Source organism: Narcine bancroftii, chromosome 10 (assembly GCF_036971445.1).
Source record: "Narcine bancroftii isolate sNarBan1 chromosome 10, sNarBan1.hap1, whole genome shotgun sequence".
In the NCBI taxonomy this organism is placed as follows: Eukaryota; Metazoa; Chordata; class Chondrichthyes; order Torpediniformes; family Narcinidae; genus Narcine; species Narcine bancroftii.
This window is the reverse complement of record NC_091478.1, coordinates 23,377,116-23,389,475: the sequence shown is the minus strand read 5'-3', so window position 1 is coordinate 23,389,475 and position 12,360 is coordinate 23,377,116. Positions and strand designations below refer to the sequence as shown.

General features: G+C 43.0%; 1 protein-coding gene across 2 annotated transcripts in view; it reads left to right on the top strand.

Moving 5' to 3' along the window:
• Nucleotides 1-12,360, top strand: part of LOC138744295 (metal transporter CNNM2-like) — a 102,966-nt gene that overhangs the window by 88,178 nt on the left and 2,428 nt on the right. For both annotated transcript variants that reach the window (XM_069900192.1, XM_069900190.1), the window contains 2 exons: nucleotides 4,656-4,718; nucleotides 11,868-12,040. In XM_069900192.1, the coding sequence (XP_069756293.1) occupies nucleotides 4,656-4,718; nucleotides 11,868-12,040 (236 nt within the window). The remainder of the gene's footprint in view (nucleotides 1-4,655; nucleotides 4,719-11,867; nucleotides 12,041-12,360) is intronic.

Here is a 12,360-nt window from a genome sequence, read left to right as displayed (position 1 = left end):
TTCCGAATCTGGGCCAATGACTCCATGGGCCACGATGTACCCCAGGCTGGTGAGGGGGGTGGCGATGAACACACACTTCTCCTTGTTGTAAGTGAGGTTCAGCTCCGCGGCCGTCTGGAGGAAATTTTCCAGGTTAGCATCGTGGTCCTGCTGGTCACGGCCGCAGATCGTGACGTTATCCAGATATGGGAATGTCACTTTCAGCTTATGCCGGTCTACCATGAGATCCATCTTCCCCTGGAAGACGGAGATTCCGTTCGTGACCCCAGGGGAACTGGTAAAGTCACCCGTCCGCCTCAAAGACTGTGTAGGGCTTGTCCTTCCGGTGGATAGGGATTTGGTGATATGCCGACTTCAGGTCAATCGTGGAGAAAACCTGGTAGCAGGCAATCTCATTGACCATGTCGGCGATCCTCGGCAGGGGGTAGGCATCCAGCTGGGTGTACCAATTAATGGTCTGGCTGTAATCCACGACCATCCTTGGCTTACTTCCCCCTTTCACCACCAGGACTTGGACTCTTCAAGGGCTGTTACTGGGCTTTATAACGCATTCCGCCAGGAGTTGCCACACCTCCGCCTTGATGAAGTCCCTGTCTGCAGTGCAATAGCGCCTACTTCTGGCGGCATTGGCTTGCAGCCTAGTGCAAGATGTAGGAAGAGCGCCGGTGGGGTGATGCGCAGTGTGGAGAGGCCGCAGGTTGGCCGGGGCTGGTAGGTTGGCGTGCTGAGCAATGTGAGTGGAGGTTGGGGCCCTCCGCAGGCAAGGATGACACTCTGCAGGTGGCTCCGGAAATCCAGGCCCAGGAGGAGTTTGGATATGACCAGGTGCCTGAATCCTATGTAAGTCTCCCATCCCACCGTTATATCGACCGAGCAGTGCGGAAGTGACGTTGCTGTAGTTCTCAGCTAGCAGTGAGGGCTGGTGCAGATGCTCAGGGTGTACACACTGCGACGGTTGCTGGTGGGGGCGGATGTTGCGGGGTTGAAGTCGGGAAGACAGAAGTCATCGCGGTGACAATGGTGCCGTCCAGCATGCGCAAGTCGGGGGGTCCGCGGGGGAGGTAGGGGAGGTCATAGAGGGCCACTGAGCTGCCGGCAGGTTTAGAGAGGCACACTTTTGCAAAGTGGCCTTTCTTGCCACATCGGGAACAATACAGGTTCCTAGCTGGGCAGTTTTGGCATGATCGTTGATCTGACCCGCACCAGGACCCACAGTACTTACAGGGGCGCCTGGTGCCTGCCGTAGCGATGTTCTCCTCCCCAGCTCGGCCTGGGGCTGTAGCTGCAGTGTGAGAGGGCCATGAGGGAGCCTGGGGAAAACCTGAATTGAAGACTTCGACGTGCAAGGCTGCTCCTTCCAGGGTTTGGACTACTTCCAGAGTCCTGGTTAGGGATAGATGTTGTCCTCCAGCAGCTTCTGCCGGATGGCCCTGGAGCATAGCCCTCGGACGAAGGCGTCCCGGATCAGCCTCTCAACCTCCTCTACACCTACCCCGGGTTCAGCCAGTCACGGTCAGGCCAACTCTTGCAAGTGTCCCAGGTAAGACTCAGCCATCTCCCCGGGTTGCTGGGCTCAGGTGTTGAGGAGGTACCTTGCACAAACCACATTCATGGGGGGCTTGTACAAGTTCTCAAGAGTTTCCATTGCGCTCCTGTACATGGTGCAGCCTTTGGTACCTGGAAGACTCGGAGATCCAGCTTTGACTGGACGGAGTAGGACCAACCTCTACCGATCGGAGTCTAGGATGTCGCCCTCTTGTGCCTTGACCACGTGCTGCCAGATCTCAATGCGTGTCTGGGCTTCTGGATGGCATGGGTCAACCTCGAGGATCCCTGCGCACAGGAGTTTTTCCATGGCAGCCGTGGGAAAATTTTGTGGATTAAATTGTGCGCTGTTAGAATCAGACACACACAAGGTAAAGACTGAACAACAGGCTTTAATCCTCAAAAACCTCCACAGAGCCAGGTTGGCTGTGGCTGCAGCAACTCAGTGTGAGACCTCGGGAGGCCGGAACAGGCTTATATCCTGGGCTGATTGACTCCCGACCAGGTGGGGCTTGATCCACTCAGGCCGACTGATTGGCAGCCGGCCAGGTGTTGTCCTGTCCCCTTACACTTCTGCAGGTAAAGAGCTTGCCCTTGCAGTTGGCTGGTGGTGTACCACCACAAGTACTAACAAACCTGCCTGCCAAAATGTTGGTTTCTCTGAGTCAAGTGCAACTCATCCCTCTTGAACAGGTCACCTCTACCCCAGGAGGACATCTTAATGATCCAAAGACCTGAACCCCTGCCTCCTGCATCAGCTTCTCAGCCACAAATTCATATATTCTATTTCTGAAGGCCCTCAAGCCAAAGCTTCAAAATCCCACCCACACAATGAACTACTTCACAGTGGCTGCTGCTTTTTCCTTTAATTGGCGACAGGGCCAACTCACCTCTTTTATATCTCCCATTTCCAGCAGCAATTGTGTCTCCTATGGGCTGCAATGAACCAAAAATTCGCCACCTTTTACATTGAAGGTCTTGCAGATGCTGGAAGCTGGAGCAAAAATACAATCTGCTGTAGTACCATAGCAGGTCAAGCAGTGTCAGTGGGAGAATTCTATCATGTATGACAATAACGTTTTTAAAATTCACTGTACTCTGGGTATGCTCTCAAAAATATTTTGTGTTGCTGTTGTGCTCAGTACCCCGAAGGCAAGAGTGTCGTATACCTTCACCACCCAGTCTGCCTATGCTGGCTCTTTAAGGGACAATGTTCTTGTACCCTGAGAGGTCTCTGCCATAACTTCCCAAAGGGCACCACTTCATACTTGTCTGAGTTAAATTATGCCTGTCATTCCTTTGCCCAGTTTTACAAGTTACTTTTGTATCTTGGACAATGTCTACAACATTCAATTTTTGGGTCATCTGCAAACCTATATTATCATCCAAATTGTGAACTAGAATAGTAGAGATTGGAGAGGCTGGGTTTATTCTCACTGGAATGTAGGAGGCTGAAGGGTGACCTTCTAGAGGTTCATAAAATTGAGAAGCCTCAATAGGATTGATGGTCTGAATCTCTTTCCAAGTTTAGGGACGTCTAGAACTAAAGAGTGCAGATTTAACGTGAGAAGGGAGAAATTTAAAGGCAATTTTAGGTACAAGATATTTTATACAAAATGGACACGTCAGAGCAGATGGTAGAGGCAGAAGCAATTGCAACATTTAAAAGGTACAAAAAAACAAACTGCCAGAGGAACTCAATGGGTCAGGCAGCATCTGTGGGAAGCAGAGATATGTTAGGTATTTCAGATCAAGATCTGCATCAGGGCATTTGAACATGTACTGGGATAGGAAAGGCAGAGCAGGATGTGAGTCAAAAGTAGGCAAATAGGATTAGAGTAGATGAGGATAATGGATGATTTAGTTAAAGTGGGCTGAAAAGGCCTGTTTCTGATCTGTAGTCCTATGATAAAAGTAAAATCCAGTCTGAAAGCAAACCAAACTAAAAAAAAAACTACCTTTGAGAGAATTGTGCTTTCATTATCTGAGATACCAAATTAAAATGTTAATTTTCTGTATTTATCTTTAAAGTGCATTGCATTTAACAATGATTTAAGATCCTACATTCAAGATGTGTAGAGCTTTGAAGATTGAACCTGGCAGCCCTCTAGTGGGTGTTTTGGCTTCTCTTTGTTCCTTTTAAACTTTAAGGAATAAATGAACAATGGCTTATCTTATTTCATACATCCAAAACAATTATTGATCTTTTGTGTATGGATTGTCTTTAGTTTGCACAAAAAAATCCTCTGCTCTGTTTGATCAACATGAACATGGTGCACACACATTCTATAATTACTGAGCTACTGATTTTATTTCTATTAGTATTTTAGTATCATCTGCAAACCTGTCCAGTTTTCATCAACTTGAGTGTACGTCATTCATGTAAATTGCTTTCAGTACTTTGAACAGTGAACCCAGTGATTGCCACTGAACTCTTACTATTCTAACCAGTACCCATTGATTTCCTCCATTAAAATCAATTCTGATCCTTACTCAAACTTTTATTGTTAATACCACATTTTTAATCTTTGAAATATTTTTAAAAATCCCATTAACATAAAGTTCCTCAGTGTCCTAGGACTTCAGTAGTATAAGCCTACTTGGACCAGAATTATCCAGATTCTTACTCTCAACTCACCTCACTGGACTCGGATGGGAATATTACACAGATAAAATTCACAGGAATAGCAGTGCCACCCAAGATGAAGAGAAGATTGATTAACACTGCTTGATTTGTATGTGAATTCTATCGGTTGACTGAGGTTTTGAAAGGAGTGTACAAAACTCTGGCAAGGAATGATTGAGCTCAGAATTGGAGGGAAGAAAATGTTTTTTTTTTTAAAAAGCTCATTTTTTCCCCTTGGGCAGGAAATGGAGTGTTATTTGGCCAAAAGATGGTGTTTAATATTTGCTCTGAAACATTCCAAGAATTTGTGGACATAGTTTTATCATTGAAGTTTACTGAAGCAGTCTATCCTATGTTATGGTTAATCCTTGATTATTGATGTTGATTTATTGGACTTCTCGTGCTTTAACTAATTTGCATAAAATGTGAGATTTTTGTAATGCTAAGTTTTACGTTTCTCTATTTAATTCCATTTCTTCTGTAGTTCCTTTGTCTCTGTCTCGTACTTTTGCTGTCAGCAGGACGGAGTCATTGGCTGGTTCACCAGGTAAATTTACATAAATTAATTCAAGCTCCATCTATTAAAGTTGCAATTTGTGAACAAATTAGAGATGGGTGGTACAGTTGGTGAAGTGGTTAGCACAGCTTTACAGTGCCAGTGATTGGGTCCAGGGTCGAATTTCGCGCTGTCTGTAAGGAGTTTGTACATTCTCCCCCAGGAACTTCAGTTTCCTCCCACTGTTTGAAACGTACCAGGGGATGTAGGTTAATTGGGTGGCACGGACTCATGGGCCAAAATGGCCTGTTACCTTGCTGTATGTCTAAATTTAAATATAAAATTTTTAAATTAAAAAAAATTAATGTTCATCCCACATCAAATGTAAATCTTCACAGCATCAAGATGCAAGTATTGTTTTATTGTAGCACTTTTGAGGCATAAAGAAACCAAAACCAGTTCAGTCACATATAGAATTCTCAGCCATGGGTGAAGATTTCAGTCTTAACAATTACAATAACTAGAATCATAGAGTCACCAAAAATATGTGCAGGTGGTGCCATTCAGCCATTCGAGCCTGCACCTCCATTCTATACGATCACAGCTGATAACGCGACTTTAGCACCCTATTCCTGTTTTCTCAATATAATCTTATAAAACATATGATTTATCATGTTTCGTTCGAGCAAAGCATAAACAGTAGATCCAGAATAATCGCTACTCTGAAAGGAAATAACCGTGAAACTGACAGATTTCCAAATCATACCAAAATCAATGGTAAGTAACTCTGGGGAGGGAAGGAATTAGCAGGAGTCAGTGATTTGGATCTCAAAATGCTCAAAGGATTATTTTAGCACAACTACAGAAAGAACAGGTCTGAGTATATTTAAATTGAGAATATTTCCTCTTTAAGTAATTATTTTAGATGTCATGGGGTTGTTCTGCTAAAGGTTTAGATAACCTGTTTGAATTCTAAGCTGCCTCATGCACCCACTATGAGCTTGTCAACTTCATCCATTTCGCATCCAACTTCCAACCCAACCCAACCCAACCTCAAACTCACCTGGTCCATCTCCAATAATACTCTCCCCTTCCTGAATCTCTCGGTCTTCATCTCCGGAGACAAGCTTTCCACTAACATATACTATAAACCCTCTAACTCTCACAACTATTTGGACTACTCTTCCTCACACCTTGCCTCCTACAAGGATTCCATCCCTTCCTCTCAATTTCTCCATCTCCACTGCATCTGTTCACAAGATTAAGTTTTCCAGTCCAGAGATTCTGAAATGTCTGCCTTTTTCCACAAACGTGGCTTCCCCTCCACCACTGTTAACTGAGCCCTCACCCACTTCTCCTCCATTTCCCACTCATCTGCCCTAGCCCCTTCTGCCCCCAGATGCAACCTAGAATCTCCCGCATCCTCACCTACCACCCCACCAGCCTCCGCATCCAACACACATCCGCCGGAATTTATGGCACTTACTATAGGACCTCACCACCAGACACGTCTCCTGCTCCTCCTCTCTTGGCCTTCCACAGGAACCACTTCCTACCCACCCACCGCATCTCCGTCCCATGTGTCCATATCTCCTCCTTCACCATGGTTGGGGGCCCAAACAGGCCTTCTATGTGAAGCAACACTTCACTTGTACATCCAGAGTACCTATTTACTGTATCCGGTGCACCCATTGTGGCATTCTCTACATTGGAGAGACCGGTTGCAGACTGGGAGTTGTTTCACTCAGCACTCGCTCCGTTTGCAACCACAGCAACCTCCCAGTGGCCAACCATTTTAATTCCAGGTCAGACTCCTGTGCTCACAGGTCTATCCATGGCCTTGTGTACTGTCCCACCCTGTCCACCTGCAGATTGGAGGAACACCACCTTATTTCCCATCTGGGCATCCTCCAGCCAGATGGCATGACCATTGACTTCACTATTTTCCATTAAACGTGCTTGCCTTTTCAGTTCACCCCTGCCTTTCCCTCCCTTCTCCACCTATCATCTCCTGTCCTGCCAGCCCCCCTCCCCTCTTTTGTTCTGATGCTCACCGGCATTTTCTCAAACTTTGATGGAAGGACTCAAGCCCAAAATGTCAGCAAAACGTCTGCCTTTGCTACATAAAGGACACTGTTTGACCTGCTGAGTTTATCCAGAATTTTGTGTTTTTACTTCAACCACAGTGTCCACAGAATTTTGTGCTTTATTTCTCTTTTAAATCTTTGTTCTTCTGATTCTGGTATCTTGCCTGTCGCCAGTTTTCTGCCATTGCAGGCTGTGCCTTTAGCTTCCAAAACCCTAAACTGCCTATTTATAGTGTTTTCTTTTAATCTTGAACCTAATGGGAGTTTTAGACTCCCACACCTTGGGGAAAAAGATTATGACCATTCATCTTTTCAGTGTGTCTTGTGATTTTATATTCTTCCAGTCCTGGTAACTTTCTTTATTGAGCTTTTACCTGATGCTTCTTTATTTGAGTTCTCATGTGAAAGTGCTTTATTGTTTTTTATTGATTACTTTTCCTTACTCAGTGTAGAATTTATATCATATTCTCTTCATGGGATGAGTTGTCAAGCTTGTGGGTACTGTATTTCTCAGGGACATAGTGGTTGCTGTCTGTATGTATGTATGTAACCTTACAATTGAATGCAAACCAGTTGGACATCATGTCCAAATCTTAATTTTCTCTTCAATCCTGTAGTTGCTTTTCTGTGGAAATTCTTGAAGTTGTTATGATAATGTCTGAGAATTTTAACATAATGTATACATGATAAATTTATCCATGGAAAATTAACTTGTGCATTTCCAAAGTATTTTGAAAGATTAACACAGGAATTTGACATGTAGAAAAGTTGGACCATATATGGGATGGAAATACTTTGTTTTCCATCCTTCCATAGCATTTATGTTCACATCACAAGATTCAGACTTTTTAAAAATTGTATCAACTCTTGCAATGCTAGCATTTTCAAGAGTTTTTTCCAGGGAGCACTTATTAAACAAATACTCTTGCTTGCACCCTTGCCTTTTCCTTCCCATTAAGGCTCCAACATTCTTGCAATAAAGGCTGATATACCATTTCCGTACAATAAACTTCTGTTTTGGAATCATTAAATTTAGATGACATGATAATAACCAAACATTTTAAAGCCATTCTAAATGATTATCTTGTTCCTGAATTTACATGTCATTAGTGAATGTTTAAATCCCAACAGCTTTGATTTTTAATGCTTGTGGTGGTGCACTTAGTCTCCATCTTTTACAGATGCTGAGCTTCATTTGGGATTTGCATTAATATTTTTCACGACCTCATACATGGATCTTCATAAATGATTGTCCCAGATTGTTATTACTGTACATACATGAGATTTTAAGGATTCCAGATTTATTCAAGAAAAAGGGGATGCTTCATTCACTCATTAAAAAATGTACAGCATTGAATTTCAAAGATCTTTTTCGATCTTTGTGAAACATATTTAACATTGAATCCCTGAAATCAATTAAAATTATCCCTTATTTAAATCCATAATAAATTGTAAAATGATGTTAATTAACAATATTAAATTCAATTAAGCATTAAATGTTTGATGATGTGCAAGATCATATTGGGATGTTGCTGAGAGAACAAGATACAGAGTGGAGTTAAAGGGAACATAGAACAAAAAATGAGCGGCTGGAGGAACTCCGCTGTGGAGGCGGAGGGTCAATGTTTCAGGCTGAGACCCTGCATCAGGACTGAAAGTGTTTGGCAAAATAGCTAGTATAAAAAGATGAGGGGAAGGTAAAGATATTGCTTGCCAGCCCCTTCCCAAGCCCTGCTCCTTGCATCTAGACAGGCTCTCCCCCTGAAATGTTGACTATTCTTTTGCTTCCACCTGCTCGTTGTTTGCTTCAGATTGAAGTATCTGCATTCTCTTGTTTCTACATTCTGGCATTGCCCTTAATGGGCCCTGTTTCTCCTTTCTGTTAATTTTATCTTGTGATGGGAGTGTGGAGTGAGCTGCCAGCTCGAGTGGGCTCAATTTTAACATTTAAGTTAAAATTGGCTATGTACTACACATGGATGGGAGGGGTATGGAGGGAATATGCTGCAGGTCAGTGGGACTAGGCAGAATAACAGTATGGGTCAGACTACAAAGGTAAAGAGCCTGTTTTCTGTGCTGCAATGTAATGTTCTAACTGTGATGGAGTGTGTCACGATGCCACTAGAGGGAGCAATAAGCTGTTGTTGAAGCTTAAGACAGGATCTCATGAAAAAGTGCGAAATTATAATATTAGCCAGGAACTGGGTCAGGCAACCACCCAGAAATCAGGATGAGGAAGAAAGACAAGGTTGGGAACCTTGAATGAAAATCTGGTCAAAAAATATTAGATTTAGGAAGCTGAAATTGGACAGGAGAAATGTAAAGGAAGCAGGAAAAAAAACTTAAGCAGGGAATCAGCAAGGATTCAATCCTTGGCAAGTTAGATTAAGGAAAATCCCATAGCATTTTATGTACAAATTAAAATCAAGAGGGGCATAGAGATAATCCAGCAAAATATATATAGGCCAGTGAGCCTTAAATCAATGGAGAGGAAATTATTGGAGAAGATTCTTGGGAATAAGGTAAACTTGTCAGGGATAGTCAGCATGATGTTGTGCACAGGTCATGTCTTACAAACTTGAGTTTTTTGAGGAGATGACAAAAATGATTGACAGGAGTAGGATAGTAGTGAATATTATCGACATGGACTCCAGTGAAGTTTTGAATCAGTGCAAGAGGCTGATCCAGAAGATCACATGGGATCAACTGTGATGTGGTAGATTTAATTTTCACTTGGCCATAGAGACAGAAGGTAGTAATGGAAGGGTGTTTTTCTGACTGGAGGTCTTTGACCCATGGTGTTCCAAAGTATCAGAGCTGAGACCCCTCTTATTTGTGATGTATGTAAATGATTTGGACAAAAACAGGTGGAATTGTAGATAGGAGGAAGGTTTTCAAAGCATGCAACAAGGTATAGATTATCTCCCATATTTCCAACTGAAGTTTCATCCAGGCAACTCTGACCTGTTGTACTTTTTAAGAGATCAAATGCAAAAGGAGAGAGGAGATGTAAAAACCTGTAACTCCTTGAAAGTAGCAATAATATGGATAGGGTGGTAAAGGAGGCATATGGTATAAGGCCTTCAATTGGTCAAGGTTTTGTGGTCAGGAAGTCATGTTGTAGCTGTAAAGCTTTGGTCAGGCTATATTTGGAGTATTACATGCTACAATACAATATGGATGTGGAGGCTTTGGAGGGTGCAAAAGAGGTTCACGTTAACTGAAATTGAGAGGGATGACCTGACAGAAGTATCTAAAATTATGAGAGGCAAGGATCCTGAGCTGGAAATGCCTCATACCAAAGAGTCGGGAGCCTCTGGAATTTGCTACCACAGGCCTCGATGGAGGCCAGGTTGTGGGTGCATTAGCTGCTGTCTGAATAGTCAGGGTATTAAAGGTTATGGGGGAGAAAGTAGGGGAGTGGGGCCAAGTTGGAGAATGAAGTCCAAACATTTTACAATTTTGTACCTTCTTTTGTATGTGCGCGCGCTTTGGCTGAACGTTACTGTGCTGTAAACCAGGTGTGGAACTCTGACCTCTAGCAATATTGGAACTGTGGTCTTGACATTCATGATTTAGTCTGAAGTGAATGCAAGGAGGGCAATGTGTAGAGCCTGCTTGAGGGCTGAGGGGAGCAGTGTGTTTGACCACTGCTGATGTGCAGAGCTCAGGGCTCTACCCAAGGTGGCACTGAGTGCAGGCAATTGCAAGGGAATGGCAGAGCTTGCTCCTTATTTTGACCTTCAGCCCAGTCTTCCTCAACTCTTCCTAGTGACTTTAATGGAGCTGCTATCTCCCCACCTCAGGGACCTCTATAGCACTTGTGGTCCCCAAGAGCAACTCACACCCTCTACTGGCCAGGATGTAGCTCTGATGCCCATATCTTAACACTGGGTTTATAGGCAGCATTTTACATTGCCTTGATATCAAGCTCCTTCACATCAACTGTTTCATTGGTGCAGGAGTGCCAGCAGTTGTTCCATCACTGCAGCATGGTCAGTAATGCATCTCTCAAATTCTGAGTGAATTTGACACTGATACCACCAGCACTCTCATTCCTGCAAACCATTCATGAGCACTAAGGAAGGTCCAATTATAAAGAGGAAAAAGGGATAGTATAAATTAATTCTGAAATGCCAGCAGAGATTTTATCACTTGGATGCAATTTGAGGACTGTCTACAGTTAGTTAGTTCCTGGTCTCCAGGATCCTCTGCGCCACAGTGTGGGTATGGTTTCCAACAGACAATTTGTCTATCATGAAGGAGTTTGCTCAAATCTCAGCAAACTGGATTCATTGGAAGCCATGTAGGGCACATTTAATGTGGAGAGGCACCCAAACCATGTCTGAGCATTAAAATTTCCAAAGTGAACACAATGCCAATTAGAAGATGTTTGCATTGGTGACTAAAAACTTGTTAGGAACGTACCTCTTCAGTTGGTCCTTAGGAGATGGCAAGGTTTAGGGAGTGAATTCTAGAAGAGAGCCTAGGCAGCTCAGGAAAGTAAAAACTGGAGAATCTCAAGAGGCTAAACATTGAGAGAACACAGAGTCCCCAGAGATTACAGAATATTGAGGGGTGGGAGATGTGAACACACAAATAGAAACCAGAGCAGTTAGTGAGCCCAAAAGTGAACAGGATAATGCAAATTAGAACATGTACAGCAGAGTTTGAGATGATCTCAGAGTAGGAAGAGAGTGGGGAAATTAGTACCTCACCAAGCACTGTTATTGTTCGGCAGAAACTAACTGAAGCACATACAAGTGTGTCAAAAGTACATGGGCTTGGTCCAAGAAATTGTGAATCTTACAAACTTTTAAACTTTCATTGTCAGAATGATATGTTATGAAATATTTGTGGATAGTTTGTATATTGTGCCGATATAATTGTTGGCACTGCCACCCATGTGTTTTCATGTACTCACTGATCAAACAAAGTCTCTAAATCTGGTTGGAGCACTGTCAAGGAAGGTCCTGTTACTAAAGGGAAAATTCATACCAGTCTTTTAAAGACAACTCAAAGATTTGACTTGATCCCAGAAATGCAGAATAACCATACCTGTCAAAAATAGTTGTAGCCATTTCAATTTGTCAGACATTTCCTCTTTGCGTAGATAATCGGTCTCCACCTCGAGGCTTAAACCATTCCGACTCGCTGAACCGGGGAGATCGGATTGATTCAATTGCATCACAAATGGGGAGCAACAACAGTCAACTCAATTCATTGCTTCAGATGTATGTCCCAGACTACTCAGTGCGTGCTCTGACTGACTTGCAGTTTGTTAAGGTAAGGTACAGAAATGGTGGAAAAACCCCAAAAACTTAGAAAAAAGCTGATCATCTTCATAAATTTATTTCTCTTTCAGGCTTTGTAATTATTTTTAAGCCTTTCACAAAGGCTAATCCCATTATTGTGTCTGCATAATCCATAAATTTGGGTGAAAATCAAACCCATTTATTAAGATTGAGTTATTACTTCAGATTTGCAATAGTTAAACGAAATACAAATTAACCACCAGGAAATTTAAATTATTAATGCTCTCCAGAGTCTTGTGTCTCCATTTTTGAGATAGATTTTTATGGTCTGGCTAATATTTTCCTTCTTGT